This window comes from Nanorana parkeri, unplaced genomic scaffold (genome assembly GCF_000935625.1).
Source record: "Nanorana parkeri isolate BGI_ZX_2015 unplaced genomic scaffold, ASM93562v1 scaffold1274, whole genome shotgun sequence".
NCBI lineage: Eukaryota > Metazoa > Chordata > Amphibia > Anura > Dicroglossidae > Nanorana > Nanorana parkeri.
The window spans coordinates 224,823-249,577 of NW_017307542.1; the positions used below are offsets into that span (position 1 = coordinate 224,823).

At 39.6% G+C, this 24,755-nt stretch overlaps 1 protein-coding gene across 2 annotated transcripts in view; it reads left to right on the forward strand.

Annotated features, from left to right (window-relative positions):
* GLRA2 (glycine receptor alpha 2) overlaps positions 1–24,755 on the forward strand; it is a 136,482-nt gene that overhangs the window by 45,805 nt on the left and 65,922 nt on the right. For both annotated transcript variants that reach the window (XM_018569015.1, XM_018569016.1), the window contains exons 5-7: positions 2,735–2,817; positions 4,753–4,890; positions 12,189–12,403. In XM_018569015.1, the coding sequence (XP_018424517.1) occupies positions 2,735–2,817; positions 4,753–4,890; positions 12,189–12,403 (436 nt within the window). The remainder of the gene's footprint in view (positions 1–2,734; positions 2,818–4,752; positions 4,891–12,188; positions 12,404–24,755) is intronic.

Sequence of the window (24,755 nt, forward strand, 5' to 3'; positions counted from 1 at the left end):
CACAGACACCTGCGGACTCTTTTCATACATAAAACTTGATCAAACTATGTGAAAGGGGCCTTGGGCTTATGAACATGTAACAAACAAATATGGCTGCTTCCCTGTAAATAATGTATATATTATACCACAACCATACTGTATTTTTAAAAAGACTTAAAAACACGTGCAATAAAGATAAAACATATGAAATAACATAATTAAATTTATTATATCACTATGCACCGTGCATAAAAGAAAAGCACAGTTACTTTCAGTGAGTGCATATCATTGTAGAGCAGGGACGTGCGGTCAGGGGAGGCAGGTGAGGCAGACCTCACCTAATATATAGAGGAAAATGCTCTCAGCTTTAAGAAAGCCTCCCCGCTCTGTGACCTGCCATGGATGGAGTGCTGCCTGTTAATTACAGACGCTGCTGCATCCAGCTTTTGACAGCTAAGTTAGGTTACACAGCATTGGGCTTCCCCACTGCTTGTGTAACCTAACATAGTGAGGCAAGAGCTGCAACAGCCTCTACTCTGTATTAGAGGCTTGAGCTCTGTGGATGGCATGGACCAATGGCAAAGCGCCATGGGTCCAAGCAGTTCAATCAAAATAAAGAGAAAAAAAACTTAGGACATCGAGCTCGATGCCTCACCAGTGACGAGCAAGTGAGGGACAGGGAGGCTCCTCCTTGTCTCCTCCCTTTCTCCTCAACACATAGCTTGGCAAACGGGATGGGGGCAGGGCATCAGCGGGCTGTGTGCAAGGTGGGCTGGGGGCAGGGCATCAGAGAGCTGTGTGCGGGGCTAGGTCGGGTAGGGAGAATGCCTTACTCAGCAGCGAAGTTACTGCACGTCGCTGTTGAGTTTAGCTTAAATTAAACCTGTAGTGAAAGAAAATGGAATAGGTTTCACAGACCTAATCAAATATGCAGGAATTTTGACTTCACTGTGACTTTCAAATGTGCATGCTTGTTCCAGGTCAGTGACTGAGAAAGTATTGAAGCTAGATATAGCCCAGCAAACAGCATTTTAATGCTTCTTTTAAAGTAATTTTTTCACATTTCTTCAAGCTTGCCATCACATTATTTTTGTTACTGTATTATAGAATATGCACCAGAAGAGGTTAGAAAATAGCCACCCCCTGATTGGTCTCCCTGCAGGATTCCTTTTCTTTAGTTTTTATAAACTGGACAAAATACTGTAAAGATTCCTCTTTCTTGCCTACAGATCAGTGACAATGCACTGTGATTAAAAAAAAGTGTCTCTGTATCATACTACAGCACACTAATAATGAGCTTTGCATTTCATGCTACTGTTATAAAATCAATGGCTAAGTAACTGATGATTTATATTTATATAAATCATCATAAGTCTATAAATTATGCAAGCCAAATTAGCATGCATTCTGAAACATGCCAGCAATATTTACCTTAATCAATTAGTAATCCCAATGAGAGATGAAACTTGTATGTAGCCAAGTTAATCATCCATTCATAGCACAACACTGTGTATAATGTAATAATAACGCTATTATTTTACAGTTTTAGAAGTTTTAAAATCATAAAAATAGATTATATTTACAGATTCAGTAACCAGAGAAACTGGAACTTTTTGAATAAGAAAATTGTCCATGTGACCTGGTTCTTAAAGAATAGTTTACAGTGGTTTTCTGTGTTGAAAGTTGCAAAAACCTTTGCTGACCGGTGAGAGGCATATCGCTTGCACCCATTAGGTTGTATTGAGGCACACATTTCATCATGTTTCATCACGTGGTTATGAATTGTTGGCATATTTCATGATGTTTACACTATTTTTGTCTCTGATACATTACTGCTTAGGTTTTTCAATTGTAAATCAATTTCAGTTTGCTGAGCTGCATATCCCAATTCGTCTGATAACACAGTATGCCAAGTCCTAAGTGATTACTCGAGTCACCCAGAGCAGCTTGCAATCTTTTAACTGATGCACCCAGCACAGATACAGATCATCCTTCAGGCACAGCTCTACAGCAAAGGCCACTAATTGACCCAATAACTGAATCCCTATGGCCCATGTGAGTCAACATCCTCTTGAATAGTTAGTTGCAGGCTCAAATACAAAGCCCCCCCCCGCAACACACCCAATCTTACTCTGCAGAACTGAAAGCTCCTCCGCTCATAGGTTCCTGGGATAAGTTACACTATATGGCCAACATTTTGTGGAAACTTGACCATCTCATCTGATAAATATCCAAAACTGTGACTGCCCCTGTGCACCAAGCCAGATTTACATTGCCTGACTTCTTTGGTGTGAAGGAACTGAAGTGACGTGCACAGAGCCCTGATCATAACCCTGTTGAACTCCTTTGGGTTAAATGATAATACTGATTGTAAGCCAATTCTTTCACCCAACAAATTTACCCAAATTCATATAGAAGTGATGGTCAGATGCCTACAAATTGTTGGTCATATAATGTTTGCCTGGCTCCTGACTTCCTGTTACAGTATAGCTTGGAGATATAGCTTAAATCACTCTGTAAGTCCAGCCACTGCATGTCCTTGTGCAGCAGTTGTATATGAGCAGTCTCTACTCTGTTACACTAGGGATTAGCAAGCAATGCATAGTAGGCATGTGTCAACATGGTTTTGTAGAAATAAACACAATAAGGTTGTATTCACAAGGAGTTTCATAGAATATATGTCATTTCATTGTACTTGATAAAATAGTTAATTGTGGAAATGAAAAAACTGAATGTTCCTCTTAATTTGTTATAGACTGACATTAACGTTGTCCTGTCCAATGGATTTGAAGAATTTCCCTATGGATGTACAGACATGTGCAATGCAGTTGGAGAGCTGTAAGTGTTTCACAAAATTGTTTTTCCAAAACTGTTCTCTAACATAAAGGAAAAGCAGTATTTGTCTCGTGTGGGAAAGTTGAGTTTTGAGTTATCTGAATCCATTGAGAGAATCAGTGTTGCCTTGGAAACCAGGCCATACAGGAACTGTGATATACAAATTAAGAAATTCTGTTCTAATCATTAACTTTTAAGTAATTCTGCCATAGCCACCAGCCTAATCTGCTTTCTGCAGCAAAATTATTATAAGATGCCTTTTTCTTTATAACATTTCATCATACCAGATAAAACCTGGGACAAATTAAATGTCACCTTTAATGAATGTATTTAAAAGGCCCAACATTTCCTTTACTCATTTCCATGCTGTCTGCTGACGAGGTTGCTTTGGCATCATTGCATCCTAATGAGGAGGCTTTTAAAGATCATTTATAATTTATGAAAATTCCACAAAAATTGCCTTTTAAATTTTTTTTTACAATTATGTAAAAATTGTATGTACAGAAAACTTCCCTAAACTGAGTCTACATTTTAATAGATGTTATACTGTTAATAACTGTAGAAAATAATCAAATGATTACCTTGCTATATGTAATTATATTATGTATCCATTGTGATCAACAGGGAAGGTTAAAACTACTGTATGGTTGTTGGTACTGAAGTTCCCATAGTCAAATGTAGATATCTATAGGCAGTCACAGACAAAACTATATAACAACATGAAAGTTTCCCAGTTGGGGGGATCTTTATTGATCCCTTACAGAGATAAATATAACACCATAGATATACAGTATATCTATTAGGGCCTTGTGAGTAGTTATGTTAGGTGGTTTTTGAATACCAATAATATAGAGAAATTCACTTTTTTTTTGGTAAGGTCTTTCTGTTCTTTCCTCTGACAGTTACATAGATTATTGGAATTCACATCCTGCACACTTAGTAGTTACACTACAGCTATACTTGCAGGGCCAACTATTGCAAAAAGTTCTATACATCACTGTAAACAGCTGAAGATAATGTTGGCACGATATAAATAAAAGGTCCATAACAAATGAGGTGCTAGAGCTGAGTAACCACATGGTTGCCTTTGAAGCAGAACTCCAGACATGTCCTATACACTGTGTATTGGATGAGATGATTCACGGGACTTTAGACCACTGCAGTGGAGGGGGAGAGAGGTTTCAGGTACTGGTGTACGAGCAAGCTGGCTCTGAGGATCGGGTGAGTATTACTTTTTTATTTTAACGCCTAGATAAAAAAAGCTGTACAAGGGCATAGTGTGCATTGTGTTAATACAACACATTACTGTGTATGCGGTGCACTGTTTTTTGAATGGACTGGCAGTGCACCTTAAGGCAAAATTGAACATGTGCCTTTTTCCAACACAGCACGCACAATGCCTGGCATGTGTGTTGTGGTGTGCTGTGGTGCATTAGCTGCTACTATACTCTGCAACAGTGAATGGCACCACGGTATGTGAGTTATCATGAACTGCGGTAACCCATATTGTACTACATATTACTATAACACACCAACTTGAAGTAACCCTTAGGATTTTAATTGTAAATACCACCCAATCATGGCAAAATTATAGGCAGAATACATTTTTCTGCCAACTTATCAGAGAAAATTGAATGCAAGTGTTATAAAAAAATAGGGTAGGTTGATGTCTATGGGCCAAACATGTCAGTGATATTTTTTCCAGAGAATAAAGAAGCAGAAAGCAGTTATCTTGTGTTATAATAAGCATTTTATAAAACCTTTACATAATGCAAATCATTCAGCTTTTCTTCCAAATAAAGGGCAATAATTGGACCCGGCTTAGTGTTCAGTTCTTTGCCCTCTCCAAACGAAGAGAAAATGCTTGTTTTTCTTTTTCATGAGACATTGATGTGTCTTCAATTTACAATCTAATCATCTGTGGTTTGTTTATCCTAGTTGGATACACAATGAATGACCTTATATTTGAATGGATGAGCAATAGCCCCGTGCAAGTCGCTGATGGTTTAACGTTGCCGCAGTTTATACTAAAAGAGGAGAATGAGCTTGGCTACTGCACAAAGCATTACAACACAGGTAAATGGCCTTCCTTATGATTTTCATTATCTTTATGTATATTTACTATTGATTTCATTATGCACAATCACAGCAAATGCAAACAATGTAGAAGAAAATGAAATGCTGTTGATAAAGGATAGCATTTGAAGTTCAGAAAAACCTGGCAACTTTGCTCCACCAATGATGTAGTGGGGTAGAGGACAAGATTCCCTTCACTGGATGACAATTTGCAATCTGCCCATTTTATAATTCACTAGCAAACATTGGATCCTTTACTAGTTTACTTGGGGAGCATTTGGATAAAAGTACAAGCGGGATCCAATAGGGATCTAACTTTTATTTACAAGCAGATTGTGCAGGGGATTTGGAGGGATTTTTTTCTGCCAATGTGATGTTATAGCTCGGGTTGCCACCTGCCCAGGATTCACCCGGACAGTCCGGGTTTTGAATGCTGCGTCCGGGTTTCATGGTAGCAGAAACCCAGACACAAGATGTCAGGCAGACAGGGGCAACCAAAATTAAGATGGGGGCTGCTGGCCCCCCATTAAAAATAGTGTCAACTGTGATATTTACATATGAATGGACAGGGCTATTTCCATATAAATAAGCTGCGACTCGTTCTCCCAAAAAAATGCTGAGCGTCACTACAGTGTTTGGGCTTCGCTTGAAGAAAAGGTGGCAACCCTAGTTATAGCCCTATTAGGTAGATACTAAACTTCCTTATCAGATATTACTATAATATAAAGTGTACATGGTTTCTTAGCGACAACATCACAGGGCAGGTGAAAAATCCTGTCCTATAACCCTCTGCACCCTCCACAGAATCCCTGCTATATCTTACTCACTAGAGACTGTGAGGTGCCTACACTCCACTGGAAATTAGACTTTGTCTATGTTTGGCCCACTTGCTACTCTGCACTGTGGAATTGAACTGGTACAGGCTTACCTCGTTATGATGGTTTCACAGAGTAGCAAGCATTGGCAACATAAAATAAACACCCAATATCTGGGGATCAGCACAATTTACCAAGAATTTACCAATTTACCAGTAGGGCAAAACTATTTACTGATCCCAATAGGAAATTCACATTTTGAGATTATATGTTTACATTTACCTGAAAGCAATATTTCATATGACATAACATTTTTACTTTTTTGTACTTCTATTGCATTACTCGGGTATTATAGCTTTGTAGATTACCCATATTATGGCTAGCTGTATGTCTAAAATGTTCAGTCAGGATCCTAACTGAGGATAAGTTTACCCCTATACTTCAGATAAATGTTGTCAGAGGCCACGGGAACAGGTAATGATCATATGTACCTCTATGGAAACGTCTGCAAACCCACCCACTGTATGGTATGAAAAAACTTGAAATATTAGGGAGAATATACCACCAAGAGCATTTTTAATTCTGCAAGGAATGCACATGTGGTAGAAACATGATGGCTGACTGATAAACAAAGGCAAGAAAAAAAGGAATATTGTGACCATTTAAACCCTGCTGCAGTGCTAAAGGCTTTGTATACATTATTATATAAGGAAAGACTGGGCTTTTTATATATAAATATATGAGGATAGCAGGGACGTGAAGTCAGGGGAGGCAGGTGAGGCAGAGCCTCACCTAGTATTATGAAGAAAAAGGGTGTCAGCTTCAAGTCTGACAGCATTTTCTCCATTCAGAGCGGCTTGTTACAGGTTAGACAGCAGGGAAAGTCTCCCCGCTGTGTAACCTGCCATGGACGGAGCTCTGCCTGTTAATTACAGGCAGCGCTGCCTCCAGCTTTTGACAGGTAGTTAGGTTACAAAGCAGCGGCCTTCCTCACTGCTTGTGTAACCTAACATAGTGAGGCAAGAGCTGTCACAGCCTCTAATCTGTGTTAGAGGCGTGAGCTCTGTGGATGGCTTGGACCAATGGCAAAGCGCCATTGGTCCAAGCTGTCTAATAAAAAAAAACCAGTGAGGATATCGATCTCGATGCCTCACCAGTGATGAGCAATTGAGGGACAGGGCTCCTCCCTGTCTCCTCCCCACACAGATTAGTTACTGAGCTGGGGGTGGGGCATCTGCGGGATAGGGATGGGGCTTCGGTAGGACGGGGACGGGGCTTCGGCAGGCTGGGGGATGCCTCACCCAGCACAGAAGGCATGGCACGTACCTGGAGGATAGGCCAGGGGAAATATGTACAGCATTGAGGAAAGTAGGGAAATGGGGGACATGACTGAAACCTTTCAATACAATAGGATGTAAATAAGGTACATTAGGGAAGTATTTTCAATATGATGGGGAGCTCCAGAACATGGCGACATGACCTGAAACTAGGGGAATGGAAGTTTAATAATAACTCTATAAAGTAGAATTTTTCCAAAAAGCATAGTGGCTGCCTGGAATAGATTTTCAGCAGAGGTAGTAGAGTTGATTTACCAAAGGCAAATAAGTTGTTTACTTTGCAAGGGAATGTGTATTTCACAAGTGAAGTCCCCCTTAGCTTTCTTCTGGAGTGGGGCTACTTTTGTTCCCCATGCTCACTGTGTGTGTTGTAAAGTAGCCACCGCTCCAAGCTCACTGCCGTGATGGACTACAATCTCAATACAAATGAGTAGACTATTTGTGAGGTTGTAGTACATCACGGGAGAGAGTTTTCACAACACTCAGGGACCATGGGGAACAAAAGTAGACACCCTCTAGAAGGAAGGACAGTGTCAGCACCAATTCAGAGATGATTTGAGGATCTACAGCTGAGTGATACCCAAATAAGCTAAATTTTTGTTAATAGTTAGGGTACTTGAATAAATTTTTAAGATTTAACTCCTGTGTTTAGTGTCACTTTAATGAAATTTCACTCGTGACATTTCAGTAAAGTTCTAACAAGAAAACAAGGTGAACAGTGCAATATGCAGAGCGCATTGGCACTGTGACAACTGACACACACCAGCAGCTGTGCATTGTAGTGCAGCCACTGGTGTGAATGCACCCTTAATCGCCATGCACGAACACTGAGGAGGATGATGTCATCAACCCTATGCAAGGTCTTACAATAGCTGACCCAGAGTACACACAGGATTTGACTCCTGGTGAAACGCAATAGTGGATGGGAAGTCAGGGCTGTCCCTATAGTATTTCCTACCTGAGGAATTGCTGTCCCTGGGGGCAGGGGTTGGGGTTGCCGGTGCTCTCCCTGATTTGTCACTTTGGGGGGATGCCGGACTGTCAGCAGCTTTGTCCGGTGTCCCACCCAGCTCACAACATCACTGAATCCTGCTCAGCTTCTGACGACCAGTGTCATCAGTGAGCTGGTCAGGAAGTCACACTGAACTTCACAGGTTGGTAAGAGCTCCTAAGATACACTTGTTCACTAGACATGTAACCCCCATAAAAAATGTGTTTAATTTTGTTTTAGATGGATTCATATTTTTATTCTTTTAGTTTTTTGGATAACCAATTTGATTTGGTTTGATATTCCTTATTCAGATGCATTTGAATTTTTGGTTTTCATTGCCGATCAATACATATTTTTAATTTTTTGTTTGGATCTATTCGGATCTTTTCCAATTGGGTTCTTTAATTAAACATTAACTTAATTAATGTTTTAAAAAAAAAATAATTGCAGTTTGTTACTGATCATCGTAGTCCGCACTAATCCATTTAGTCCGTACTGGTCATTTTAGTCCGTATTGATCATCTTAGTCCGTACTGCTCATCTTAGTCCATACTGGTCATTTTAGTCCATAATGGCCATTAGACATGTAACCCACAAAAACATTTTTGTTTTTTCTTTATTCCTTTTGTGGGGTGTTAAATATTTTTGGTGTGGAACCATTGGAGATCAACATAACGTAACTTAAAAAAACATACCAAAAGATTTTCACATCAATTGTTATGAAATTAAGAGGGTTATTCACAAAGCTTCAGCTGGCTTCAGTTCAGTCAAAAAGGCTCAGCATGTCATCTGGATCGGCTGAGCCAAAGCTCCGGCAGCTCACTTGCTGCTGTTCCCCCCTATTAACATAGGGGCCGAACGGTAGTGAGTGAATAGCCGAATGCAGCCAAGTGGCAAATAAAGATTGAAAAAAATGTAAAAAATTAAGATTATTTTAAAAAAACAACCAAAAATACAATTGGGAGGGGCCAGCAGTGACAGCTAGCTCCGCCCAACTGTTTCCTATTGGCCGGGACCTGCTAGAGACTTCTAGCAGGTCCCGGCCAATGAATAACAACTATCATTGCAACTGGGCGGAGCCAGCCATGGGATCACGGCGGACTCCACCCAGCTGTCATTTGCAAGGCGTTCACCCCGCTCCGGGTGTCACTTCAACTCAGCCGAGCCGAAGCATATGCCTTTGGCTCGATTGAGCCGATCGACTGACTTCCATACTAGCTTTGTGAATAACCCTCTTAGTTTCAATTTGATCAAAATTTGAATGAATTTGCTTGAATTCGGAAATTCGGATGCATTCGAATTTCTGAATTTAATGAGATTCATCCGAATTTCTGAATTTTATGAGATTCATCCAAATTTCTGAATGTAATGAGATTCATCCGAATTTCTGAATTTTATGAGATTCACCTGAATTTCAATTCGGAATGAAATGAAATTGACATGTCTACTGTTCACATGCATGCAGCTGTTCTACTGGAGTTCCACTTTAAACATGTAATTTCTCTTAAGAACATGATGTTGATGCAGCAGTAGGACACTGTATCATATCTTGTATCATTCTATTTTTTTTGTGTGTTCAGTGAAGGTCATAATAATGTTCCCATGTGTACTGTAATATCAGATAAGGGATTATCCATGCATACATATGCTGTGTGATCTATCTGCACTACACTGGTGCGTATATTGCATGTCTTCTTCAAATGCTTCCATAATAAATCAAAAAGACCACTATCATGCTATGGAAAAAAACAACCCCCAGAGACTCCTCAAAGCTTTCTCCTGACTGATAGGAGTTCATTAGATTCCTCTTGTTGAGAGAATCCAATGAATACATAGACAGGCTTCTGATTCTTTCCAAATGAATACATCTGAACCACAACCATAATTTCCCAGATAAACATGAGCGTATTCCAGTTGCAGCATTTGTGTCATTGTGCTCAATCTTGTAATGAAACGTGGCAGAATCAGCCATATGTGTCATACTTGCATCTGTCACTCTTAGGAAAAAATATCCTGTAGGTCCCAGGTACAAGAGGGTCACGTTCAGTATAAAAAGTACAGGCACAATTTTAAAAGGAAATAATAGAACTTTCCAGCTACGGATAAGAAAGATTTGCGCAGAGAGAAGACAAAGAATTGCGGTGTCACTGTTAATCATTTTCCACTTGAGTCCTGGAAGCATGTAAAATGTTTAGACTTAATGCATGTCTGTGATTTCATGCAAAGCTTGGAAGATAAAAATATGTCACACAGAGGCAGAGTAACGTGACTGGAAATGCGACTAGTTATTGCAAGGACGTAGTTGCTGCTGGTTGTGCATGCGTAGTATTTTATTAAAGAATGAAGAAGCCTCAAAAGGCATATTCTCAAAGAGACCAATTTAACTGTAATCGCCCGGGTGTCTTTACTAATAGGATTTATGACCAATTTCTAGTGAATGTGTATATGTATCATAGAGAATTGCTGACTTAAGACTTACCCGTGATTTATATTTAATATTGGGATAGATTTATTAAAAATAATTTTAAGTTCGGTTTACTATCTGCATCCAATATAATGTATGTTTTATTTTTTCGTTTTAGATAGAGTGGAGAAGGATTAGAAAACCCTATCAGATTGTTATCACTGTCTGCATCCTGACTGGGGAGATTCACCCCTCTGCTTGTCCTGATGACCATTGTCATTAGGAGAGATGAAAAATCCCAACTTCAGATTGTTATCACTGTCTGCATCCTGACTGGGGAGATTCACCCCTCTGCTTGTCCTGATGACCATTGTCATTAGGAGAGATGAAAAATCCCAACTTTAAATCAGACAAAATCAAATAGATACAAAAGTAAATCAAAATACCACTCTTTCAATTAGAATCTGCTTCCAAATCACCACATTGGACACTCAAGAAGACATTTGCACTTATTGCGTGATCATTCAACATAAGCTTGTAGGATCAATTGCGATTTTTCAGACTGTCTGCATCCAGAGTTACGCACAGGCTTATTCACAAAAGGGTGAAGAGTTGGGGGAAGGCAGGAGAAGTGAACAATCTAGGCCAAAATAGCTGATCTGGAAAAATTCTCCAATTCAGCTCATTTTCCAGTTCAGCTATGTTGTCCTAGATTGTTCACTTCTCCTGTCTTCTCCAAACTCTTCACCCTTTTGTGAATAACCCTGGCAGTGTACATAAGTACCTCCATATAACCACCTACCACCATGTACAGCCATTGACTGATATGGTAGGCTATACGCAGCACCTGTGGCTCCCTGCTGGTTGAAATACAATGGTATTAACATTGCATGGGTCTGGGTGCCTGTGTGCAAGAGTCGTAAAATGAGGAAAAAAGTGTTTTCTTTCACCTTGTACTTCCTGCCCTCAGGGATGTCTTGTACTGTCTACCCCAGTGGACTGATTAACTTTATAATAACACTTAAAAGATAAGAAGTTATAGACACACCAGGCCAATACTGTAACTCTGTAGCAAGCCACGAGGAGTGAGGCAACTGCAACAGGGGTGGATCTGTGTCAGACATTTGTGAATGCAGGCGAGAACTGCACAAGGAGCATAATTTACATAATTGTGCCATCTCTGATCCACATCTCAGTCCAGGAAGTAGTTGGTGACCCCAGATGATGCCTGATCAAACATGGTATCAGCATTGTGGAGAGAAAAGCAGATGAAGACATTATCAGGGAAGCACTGTGATTTCTCTGAGAGGCAATAAATATTTGCAAATGTTACAATCATAGATATCACTTAGCATACATGCATACAGTATAATATGAAAAAAAACTAAAATTTTAATTTAACTAAATACAATCTGGAATATTAAAAGTTTTTCAGTTCCACAAAGTCTCTCCCGTCTTTATATATATAACTTTATGGCCTTATATATAGGTGTTTTTACCTGAATTTATTGGGGCTTTTAAAGTGCAAAACAGTATTTAAAAAAAAGAAATAACAAACAAGACAATTGCTTTCTAATACACAGTGCTTTAGCAAACTTAATGTCATCCAGTCAGGGGTTAGATCTACTTTAAATAACCACATTGTCCTCCATCCAAACTGGTTTCAAAATGTTTGGAGTGAAATTGTTCCTGAATGACTAGCAGTAAACTTTTAGGAATCATATAGTTAACAAAGTTCACTTCCGTTTCAGGAAAATTTACATGCATCGAAGTTAAGTTTCATCTGGAACGTCAAATGGGATATTACTTGATACAGATGTACATTCCCAGCTTACTTATTGTCATTTTGTCTTGGGTGTCATTTTGGATCAACATGGATGCTGCTCCTGCTAGAGTTGCTTTAGGTATCACAACTGTCCTAACAATGACAACACAAAGTTCCGGATCGAGAGCTTCACTTCCAAAGGTAAGACTTTGTTTTCACAACTGTCCTAACAATGACAACACAAAGTTCCGGATCGAGAGCTTCACTTCCAAAGGTAAGACTTTGTTTTCTTGTGTTCTATGTTGATATACAAGATCATTATAAGTGTTTTAATTGCTGGGTGTCATTTTGGATCAACATGGATGCTGCTCCTGCTAGAGTTGCTTTAGGTATCACAACTGTCCTAACAATGACAACACAAAGTTCCGGATCGAGAGCTTCACTTCCAAAGGTAAGACTTTGTTTTCTTGTGTTCTATGTTGATATACAAGATCATTATAAGTGTTTTAATTGCTGAGGACTGCTGCCAAAAATTAAACCATCTTTCCATTGTTTAGTAGAGTGATTTAGTGTTTGCAAACGATTAAGCTGTCAGTGAATTTTGGGACAGGTGTCCATACAAAAATATATTTTGTGTTTGCAATGCCATCTGCGCTTCAGCAATTTCTGTTAGTCTGGATTTCAAAAAGTAAAAATCAGGGATGCACCGATACCACTTTTTTAAGACCGAGTACGAGTACCGATACTTTTGATCAAGTAATCGCAGATACCAAATACCGATACTTTTTCTTAAAGGGACAGGTCACATTTTTTCTAAAGCAATACAAACTAATGCTATAAGGTCACTTTCTTAATATTATGATTCATGAGATGACGAGGGAGCATGACGCCGGCTTCCTGGCCAATCAGAATGCCGGGCGCTGCGTCATTACACGGTGCCCGGCTTCCGGATTTGCTAGCTTCCTGACCAATCGGGAAGCCGGGCAGCGCGTCATTGCACGCTACCCGGCTTCCTGATTGGCCGGGAAGTCGGCTCCATGCTGTCTCATCTCATCTGGAAACCGGGCAACGTGTAATGATGCGCTGCCCGGCTTCCTGATACAGGAAATACTCGTGCTAGGTATCGGAGCATTTGGGCGAGTACTCACCCAAATACTCGGTATCGGCACCGATACTGGTATCGGTATCGGTGCATCCCTAGTAAAAATACATTTGTCTTACAACACAATGTGAACCTATCGGATTGAAAGACTAATTCCATTTTGGTTGATAGAAATGCAATCACCTCTGGGTGATCAACGTACATTGCAAGGATTTTGACAAAGTTTGTTGCTTGTTTATGTTCTGTTTATGTTCTGAAGGAAAAGGTGTTTGTTGCAGCATGTCCTTTCCAAACTGATCCCCGGGGGTTAATTTTATAACCAGCTGGTGGGCTTCCTGTGCTGTAATAGGGAAAGGTGCAGTGTCAGCATCCCTGTAGTAGTAATTAACTCTTAGGGAGTATCTCACCAAAAATGAAATTCCCATTGCAAGGCACTTTACACTTCATTAAAATGAAACACAGATATGTAAACATAATCCTGGGCTATATTGATGCACTTTATCTGTATGAACTGAAGAGTAATTTAATATGTAGGAAAGTTTGCTAACACTTTGTAATATTGATGTACCGCATGATGTATGTTTTTTGAGTACACTGAAAAGCACATATTCACGGTGTTTGATAAAATGTATTGTGCACGGAATAAAAAGTGATGACATGAATAGATACACAATACACAATATTGTGATTTAGCACTTTATTGATTATGTTAATTAATTACTGATACGCTAATTTAGTCTTTTGGAGGTATTAATTGGTACGCTGTTGAAGTATGAACTTGTAAGATTGTATATATGCTCGTATATCGGCGCATTTCCTTTTTCATACAAATTAATTTGATATTAAGTATAAAATACTTTTTTATGCTGGCAGCTGAATAGTTTGAGTTTCATTGATCCAAATATATTATTTTTTTAGCATGGAATCTGGATAGATATCTAAAACGTTTTTCTACAAAATGTGCAGATTACATTTTTATGTGCTATGTAATGATTTAATTTAACTGGAACAGTAGTAAAATCTACATATAGTTTTATCAGATCAGTTTTTTTTGGCACTGGTAAATTTTGCCACTTCTAGCACTCGACAAGGTATGTAGGGTCCTTCAATTGTGGTGTAAAGGATGAAGTTAGGGACCAAGTTAGGGCCAGGCTTTTGAGCAGAGGTGGGCAACTCTGGTCCTCCAACTCTTGTGAAACTACAATGCTAGACTGACAGTTACAGGCATCACTCCCAGAGGCATGTTGCGATTTGTAGTTAAAGCACAGCTGGAGGGCCAGGGTTGACCCCCCCTACGCTTTAGAGGCTAAAGGAAACTGGTTTGTTTAACTCCCTTTATCCTAAACATATAACTATCTGCTTTCAGGAGCCAATGTTACCAATGTTACATTAGGGTACTTGCTACTGGGCTGATCATTGCTATCATTGGGAGTCCATAGCCGTGTATAAGCTACAACTTGCTGCCCAACAGCACTAGTCTCCCACAAATGACTGGAAACCAGTCTAATCATGTGATCTCATGACAGCCAATCATAGAGATCACATGGTTTGTTTATTAAACCAACCAATTAGCTCAGCTGTCATTCTACATCACACAGAGCAGAGCTGCTTGCAGTAATTAAAGTGAAACACAGACAAACAAAATTAAATACAATAATACAATAAAAAAGTTTTACAAATAATATAAGCTGTTAAATGTTAAATATATTTTTAAAAATGCGTGTTCATTTAACAGCCAATAATACAAATAAATAAATAAACAGGAACGTTATTGAATCAATGTACCAAATAAAAGCTCCTTAAAAACTAACAAATGAATAATGTAGGTAAAGCTGTCACCGAGTCATAGTCAGGTTAACTGGTGCTTAATTTGGTCTCAGCATCTTGCTTCAAAGACCTATGGTCACATAGGGGTAAGTCTTAAAATAAAAAAAGAAAACCCTGCTTACGCACCCCTGGCAGTTTTATAATTTTGCTTGGGAGCTTGGTCTGCATGCAATGTGGAAACATATAAATAAGGAATAAGGAATTGTTATAGCGAACTGATATCATTCATTATATGTATTAATTACATAGAGATATTATAAAACAGTGTTTGCCATGATACTGGTACCTTATGATTGGTTGTTTGAGTACATGGGTAATGTGGCCTACATTCGACAGCAGAATGCAGTTAGTACTGCCGTGTGAATGAGCATTAAGTATGCAGACAGTACAACTGATTCCTTTGTTTGTCTCTTGCAGTAAACTCTGTATAGCTTCATCCTAATTCTGCCCTTCCTGGCTGTGATTATAGAGCTCTAGGGTTCAAGTTCGGGTGTCACATTATGAAGACGCTTTTCCTCCCACTACAAAGTCGCTCATTGTCTTTCTATATTTAAATGCTGTTGTCTGATAATAATAGAACATACTAGACAGATAGTGACCTGGGGGCTTTGGAAGAATGTATATATCAAAAGCTCATCTGACTTGCAGTAAGAAAAACTGTGTGGTATGACTCGTACAAGTGAAAAAAAATAAAAATAAAAGCAAAGCGTGTGTATAGAAGAGAATACCTGCTGCATCTTTTTTTAGGTATTGCTTCTCGAAAACCAGAGTCAGTTGTCATAGAAACTGGTCTTATCAGATTGCTAATGGGCCAATCAGAGGTATCTCCAAACAAATCTCATCACTTGTATACCTAATCTGTCAATCTAGTGCAACATTCAAGCTTTTTTAATATGCTGTATCAGGATATTGTGTTGTAGGTGTCTGCTTCGTGAGACATTTTAATGGGATATATTGTGAGATATTTTTCTGAGATGACAGGGAACATACTGTGGAGAACAACACGAGATAGATGTGATCACGGAATAATCAAATACTTCTACAACCCAAACTGTACCTTTAGTTCCCAGCCCAATCAAGTTATTTCTACACGTTTTTAAAAGCTTGAAGTTATGGCATGCTTAGCTGGCTATAGCATACATATTCTTTTTGTTCTTTGGCAGATACAATTTAGTGATTACTAAAAAGGGAATTATAATTACACAATGTAAAATATGTATGTAGATTGGCGTATGACAACTCAGCAAACCCAATATTCTACAATTTCAGAGGATACAGAATGGCAGATTTGAGGGGCCCTGTTAACAAGTGGGTCAGTAATTTCATTTGTTTTAGAATATGAGCAACAAAGTACAATATTATGTTAATCAGATGCATTGTTTTGCACCAACTAAACATCAATGGTTTAATTAATGAATATTTACATAAATGCATTCTGCCAGGATGCCGAGAACAATTGATTACAGCATCTGCTTTTCAGTCATCATCATCATCCTATAAAAAAAGAATGTTGACATTATTATTTTGTAAAGTGTATGCCAACCAATATCTGTTTTTAGTATGCCTGGCATCATGTCTCACTGTATACAGTTTTCTTAAGCAAATTGCTTTTTGCAAAGTTTTTTACTTGGAGTTAAGGGCTTGTTCACACCAAGTGCGGAGCAGATGCAGAGCAGAGCAGAGCAGTTACAGAATGCATCAAAAACCATTTTAATGCATTCCAATAGTATTTTGGGCTCCAGTTCACACCACCGTGTTCAGTTTCAGAACATGTGGAAAAACTGCAGCATGTCCTATTTTTTCTGCTCTGGTATGCACCAAATACATGCAAGCACATTCAAAATGCATGCAAATGCCCTGGAACACACTGGACTACACCTGAAAGCCCATTTTAGGCTAAAAAAATTGGACCAGAATGCGGTAAAACACAACATAACGCAATGCACTGCATATGCAGAAACTTATGCAGATCTGGTCCCGATTTGGTGTGAACAAGCCCTTATACCAGTAACAACACTTACTGTTGCAAGGTGACAAAGCTATGCCACTGCCTTGCAATTACTCAGCTGACTGTCTATTACATAGCCAGTCCAAAAGCCAACTAAAGGAGCTACTAATTGCAAGGCAGTGACTTAGTGTTGATTAACTTGTGACTAAGGAATGGGCAAATCTGCTTAGGTTCAATTCACAGGGTTTTGCTGAAATGTGTCAAACAAGGAAATACCATTATAATATATATAATCCGCGCTTCTGGATGACTACTTTTTTTTTAATTAAATGTTTATGTCGACTACACTATGTGGAGTTTTTTATTTTTTTTAAATTTTTGCTAAATACTGATCCATGTGACGCTGATGAGACGGCTGCTGGGACTACTTATCGGCTTCTCATCTCTTTTGCCTACAAACACCGTGGGTCTGGTGAGTGCTCATCCCAGAGGGGAGTTTTGTCGTGGACACTTGGTGTGGGAAAAAGATTAAGCTTTTGTTTGAAGCTTGTTTTCTTCATCATCAATACATCATATATACTTGGATTCTATAATAGTTTTGGACTCACTTGGTGATTTTTCACTTTTATTGATGACTTTGAGCTGATTTGTTGTTTATCACTTTTATTGATAATTTTTGTATTTGATGCACGTTTGATTACAACAAAGAATTTTATAATAAGGCATAATTAATTTAATACACTTTTGCACAAAGTGAAATTTGGTATTCATCTATTTATTATTTCACTGGCTATCACTTTAGTTTATTAATAATGATTGTAAACACTTATTTAATTACATGTTGCTTTGTTAACACTTTAGTACATATTTGATAGTTCACCCTATTGGTGACCCCGAGCGCTGCACACCCATCTAGGGAAATACCATTGAAGGAGTGAAACCTGTTAGTAGATTTTGACCATTTTAGGGCTAATAGGCAAACTACTGTCAAAAGAGGCATGGGCAGCTGGGTACTGCCATTGGGAGCCTGTGCCATTGCAAGAAATGTCCAAGCAAGAAATTGAAGTGGGGCGGGCTACGGTTCATGTGGCTTCGAGGGCAAGATGGGATGCCATAAAGCTGTACATTGTATTTTAGAGCCAGCATTGTTTTGAGGGACATTCTCACTCACACTGTACTTTGGCAGCATATTTTTGGCTGAGGAATTACAGAATGCTGCAGCACCACAATCTACTTTCTTTTTATTGATATCAGTTACAAAAAAAAGACTTTTGGAGGTAGTTTGACTGGCAGAAGTAGTAGCCCCCAAATACTGTATTTTTGTTTGTAAAAAAAAAAAGCTGGAATTGCTATTTCTCCTCTTCCACTAATCCCACCAGAGCCCTTGGAATTGGCTCTGACTGAATGCCTCAGAATTGTTGAGCACTCTGGCTGCAGGTGCAGACAAAAGCAGAGGTCGCAGGGAAGATTATAGCTATGAGCAGCTCTCCTTTGGTTCTCTATCTCTGCTTTTTCTATTATAGCTATTGACCTTAATTATACATCCACTTGGACCCTCCCCCTAAAATCTATATCCCACCAAATTGTCTATGCCATGGGAAAAATAAAATGTTTGTGAAATTGAGTGCTCCATTTTTCCATTGCTGTGGAGCCATGCATATCTCTTTTTTTGTTCTCAGGAGAAGGACCGGCAGTGACAAAATGATTAAAAGAGCAGAGGAAGAGAGGGTGGGGTTAAAGTCTGTCATTGATCTTCACAAAGCCATGCTCCAGGCACAGGACAGCAACCAGGCAGAATCATGGATCCTTCAAAGGACCATCAGCTAATGCTTTCTGCAAGCTGAGCCCCAGTGAGCCTTATGAAGATGAGGTGTCAGACTACACTAGTGAGGCAAGGATGGAAGAGCAGGGCATCCTAAAGGAGTGGCAGAATGGAGAGACTTCTAGCAATGACATGCTGGCATCAGTTGGCACCTGGAGCTGCAAAAAACTATACTATAACCACCCCCAAGTCTGTCGGCCTGAGCCCCACTTTGTCCAAGCTCTTTGTGCTGCAACCCCTCCCATTTAATCTAGTGGAAATTTTCCATAATTTTTTCTTTTGTTTTAATTTTTTTATTTTAATGTGCATTTTCCCCCCTGTATTTTTAGGTATTGGTGTGTAGATTGGACTGCACACAGCAGAGGTCAGGCATGTCTGCAATTCTTCTGCTTTTCCAGTATAATCTTTCTCCTCCCATATACTCAGCAGTCAGTTGTATTTTGTTCTTCATTTATTTAGTTCATTATAGTCTTATAGTATATTAAGGTACTGGGGGCATAGATGCAGTGGGAAAACCTGATGCCACAGGCTGCAAGCTTTCCAAAATGCAGCGGGAAGGCCATGGAGAGGGACATTTTACTCCCAGGGAAAATAGCAGGCAGAAGAAAAAACTGAACATAGGCTGCTCACTTCATCCCAAATAAGGACCATAAAAAATTACATGCAAGCCTAAAAGGAGAGGTAGAGGTGCTACCACATGGAGGCAATAGGTGCCAAGCATGGCAAGTGTGACATGTTCCTTCTCCCCTTCTTCACCTCCCCACCCCCCTCACCTTCATCGTTTACCTCTTTCATCTCCTCCACGACCACCACCATCTCTTCCTCCATTTTCTCCTGCTGCCCTTCCTCCTTCACCTCTTCCTCCCCATCACCTCCTCCTTCTATGTGATTATGGCAAGAGGTGAGGCACAATTCGAGCTGGAGTTTTTTCATCCCACCAGTGGCTCACCATCTAGGATGCATGCACATATTTGCCTAGGTCAAGCAAAAATGGGCAGGCACTACAATTTAAATAATTAAAAAATACACAACTTAAAATTGTATTCTATATGCTGTAGCATGCAGAGAAATGTAACCTTATAGTCTGTTGCACAGCATAACATGCTGGCGTAAGCAAACAGAATAGTGCCCCTTACTCATACTTGGTGAAGAACTGGTTGCAGCTCCCTTCCTCCAGTTCATGGCATGGGCAGTACCACATTAACATATTTCTACAAGCTATCACAGTGTGTTTACATATTTTTAATATTTGCTAAATATTATTTACAGTTTTACTTTTTGAAATGCTTTTCATTGTTTTATTTTTTACTTTGTAAAGCCATACCTGCCCAGATCAAGCAAAAATGGACAGGGACAGCAATGCAAACTGGTTAAAAATATTGGCAGCTGCTTCAAGGGAACCCAGTTGGATGTTGTGGGTCTACCCCATTTGGCAAAAGATTAATTTCAATCCGCCTTTTGTCCTCATTGGCATTTTCCATTGAGTCTTGCTCCATGGACAAGAGAGAAAAGGCAGGCAGCGGAAAAAAATAAGCACTTCATCATATGGCCATAGGCTGCCTGCCCTCCAGCAGAGTGAAGCCTTGAAACCCAATTGGACTACTTAGTGTTGAGGATGTACCACTGGATAGAGCTGGCCCAATATGTGCTCATGGAAACAGCCTGCATTGCTGCAGGAGTCATGCCAGAGAGGGCCTTCAGTACAGTAAGAGAATGTGTGGCCGAGAAGCCGACTTTTATTAAAATGATTTAGGACTTGTTCACAGAGGACCACCAAACACCCACTGTGATTGTTACTAATAAAATAAAGACATTTATTTTACATCTGTTTAATTTAGAAAAGACAAAAGCTTTTCCCTCTCATTGTTGCTGTTGCTGATACCAACATTTCTGCCTCCTAGCACCTCTCTTCCTATTTCTCTTTCCCCTCTTTCCTTTCGCAAATAAGTTTGAGCCCCTCAAATTTTTTTGGGAAGAGAAATCTCTGTGCCCTGTGCCTTCTGTCTCAACATTTAGGACTGTGTTTGTTTTGTGGCCCGTGCTATGTGTCAGAGTTGTCAATTTGCCCAAGACCTGGGGTGCATAGCCTATGGAGCTGCCTGGTATTCACAAGCACATCCTGCAAGGAGTCAGAGGCAAGACCCAGACCGGGGCGCTGAGATGTCATCGTGCATGCACATAAAGACGTCACACGCACTTAACTGCTGGTGGCCATCCTGGAAATGGACCCCAGCAAAGAGAGGAGGGGACGTTCATCTGGCAGGAAAAGGTATGCCGCCAGGTCCCCTCCTCTTTCGTGCAGCTGACGGGCTCTCGGTACATGATCGAGTGCCCAACTTTTCAGAGGGGGCAACACCTAAATGACTGTCAGTCATTTTGGTGCCACCCCCTCTGATAGTATCAAACGGTGCGGGCCGCACCCCACATACCCCCATGTGACACCACTGGAAGGAGTGATGGACTTTGCTGCAGTATGGCTTCCATGTTGTGGCCCTCGGGTAAACTTAGGGGCTTTATTTATAAAGTAGTGAATTTGACTTACATCAAACATTCTCTGGTGGTAATTTAAAACACATGCACCAGGAACATTCACCCTCAGTCACTCTGGTCACATATATGCACTGTCCTGCTGCTGGCCATTTTTTACCAAACCAGGCTTACCAAACCAGGCCTAAGTACTATAGATCTGATATTTTTGAAAACTTGGGTACATGGAGATATGGCAGACGGGTGGTGGTTCATCTGGGGTAAAGATGTGTGTTGTTTAGGGTCCATAGTATTTTTACTTTTTTTTCAAAGAATACAGTGAGGTGCTATGAATAAAGGTAGCTTTTGAATAGTCTGTCAGCCAAAACTGCCTAATGCCCTCTAATCACACCAAGCTAAATCGAAAAAAGGTAAAGGAATTATTGGAAAAAAAGCTAAGGTGTTGACAGTTGAAGAGCTAGCTATCAATCAGTTGCTGAGGACAGATATTTGAGTGTATTGATCTGTACACACATGAGAGAATGTACCACTGCATTGCATTTCAAAGAACTCAAGCATAGTGTGTTAAAGTAGATGTAAACCCAATCGCTAAAATCTTATATAAACTTTATTATGATTATATAACTCGGGAATACTTTTTTAAATTAATAACTTTCATGAAATTAACAGCTGGTACAAATGATATAAAGGTCCTTGTTTGGACACTTTAGGGGTGTATCTATAAACATTTACCCTTTTTCCTGCCAGAGTGTTTTTGTTCTACACATGTTTAAATTTACAATTTAGGCTTGAAAATTACTTAAACCCCAAGAGTTATATATTTTCTGAAAGCACAGACCATGTAGAATAAAATGGCATCAGTTGCAAATTTTTAGATTGCATGATATTAGCCCAACTCTTTATCAAACCTAAGATTTAAGTAAAAAATACAAAAGTTAATTTTAGTATACAAAAGCACAATATAATACCCACTGTAAAAGATGAGTAAACTAAATGATACCCAACATGCTAAGCTTAAAAATGCCTGATAACCACTGACAAATTACGGTAGCCCAAATTGTCCATAGTCGATGCTTTAAAAGCCTGTACAGGTCATCAGTTTAGAGTTAACCATGAATATTGGCCTGAGCATTTTTGCTCTCTGGTGCACGTAGCGATAACCAACATGTGTAGCACAATTGTTGTTTTTGTACGTAGCCTCACCCGACATGTTTTTACATTAGTATGTGCCCATTTGCGGGGGACTTTAACAAAATTTGAAGGGATTTTTACATCTTTTTTATTTAACGTTTTATTTTTACTCAACTTCATTGCTATCACAAAGGGGACTCACATGCCCCCTATGTGATAGCATATTAACCACTTGAAGACCGGGGTGTTTCACCCCCTTCCTGGCCAGGCCATTTTTCAGTGTTCAGCGCTGCGGTACTTTGACTGACGTTTATTCCGTCATGCAATGCTGTACTGATACGAATTTCATACCATTTTTTTGGGGACAGATAGAGCTTTATTTTGGTGGTATTTAATCACCACTGGGGTTTTTATTTTTTACTATATCATTACTAAATTTTGTAAAAAAAAATGTTTCCCTATAAAATGTTATGAAACATTTATTTTCACCCCAATTTTTTGGTATAATATAAAAGACGGGGTCACGTCGGGTAAATAGACACTAAATATGTCAACCTTTAAAATTGCGCGCGCCCGCGAAATCGCAGAAAATGACCGCAACCAAAATTGGCCATAGGCGACACTTTAAACGTTTTTACCGCTCATCAGTTTAGTGTTATCAGTGATTGATGGCCCTAAAATTATTGCTCTCACTCCGATGTTCACTGCGATATGTAACATGTGCTGCATACTGGGCGCAATTGTCGTTTTCGTATGTAGGCGCACCCGACGCATGTTTGCATGTGTATGTGGGGGGGAGCCCTCCCGCTCCTAGCAGACTTCCGTCCGGCCGTTCACGAACGGCCATGGACAGAAGGTGGTTAGTGATGTCAGGTTCTCTTTAAGGTGAGATTAGGGGTCTTTTGAAGATAAAGTGCCTGTATCTCCCATAGTCTGTTCAAAAACCACAAACAAGCCTCCTTGTAGAATCAGCATCTGCTTGCATGGTCTCTCTGCTTCCCATAGTCAGTTCTTAAGCCATGCTGAAGGCAGCAGTTTATAGCATTAAGGATGCAATTTCCAAGAGGAAATTTGGAAAGCGTGGCTGATGAACTGGCGATGGGAAGCAGAGAGACCATGCAAGCAGATACAGGGAGACTCCTGCTGTCAATCACACAGCAGGGCTGGGTGGGGGTTGTTCGTGGTTGATGAACTGACTATGGGAGATACAGGCACTGCATCTCCAATGCGCGTGGTCGGAATGAAAAAAGGGAAGAAGAGGAACTGTCAGAAACACCAGGCATTACTGAGCAATCGAAGCAATACAAAACAAACAGGCTAGATTTACAAATACCAAAATGAAAACACTGACACATATATATAATATTATTTTTTGCAGTAACATACACTTTAACATCACATTTTAACCAAAAATACATACATGTTTACCACTTACACAAATATGGCACCACATATAAGAGGGACAAAATCCGCAAGGAGACTATGGCATACTATGTATGGCAGACTAAGTATGGCTTATAAATTAATAAGCACAATGTGGCACAGGTACTTGCTCAATATATACTACAGTTGTGTTTCCCTCCTAGTGTATATGCATACCTGTGCCTCACTACTCCATTCTCTTTTTCATAAGTCTATGAGGTTGATTTAGTAAAGGAGTTGAGAATGTTTACTAAATTTAGGGTACAGTGGTACCTCGGTTCACGAACTTAATTCAGGCCACGAACCGAATTGGTCGCGAACTGAAGCGTTCGTGAACAGAGGTACCACTGTATAAGTTAAAACTTTATTAACTTTAAATACCCCATATCCCTTACCAAAACTATAAAAACATGTTTTGGCTTTTCTACTTTAATAACTATGTTACTAAGTGTAGATCATGATGATATAAGTCTATAGAGGCATCTACTGTATATAAGCACATTACCTATATAGACCCTGCTTGCCATTGAGTAGTCCTGCCCAATAGTGTTGTTTGTGTTGGTGATCACTGGAACTCTACCAGCCTGGATCTGGCTGACCAAAAACAACAGAAGTAGTCTCTAATAACAAAAAACAACAAAAATAGTAAAAATGTATAAACAAATGGTATATAATGGTACATTGTATCAACTTAAAAAAATGGCATAAGCCATTCATTTCTATAAGATGTAAAAAAAAAAGCATCAGCAGGAAAACAGTGGTGCATCTGCCTCTTCACTGCATAATGTATGTTACTTGGATGTAGTTAGTGTAG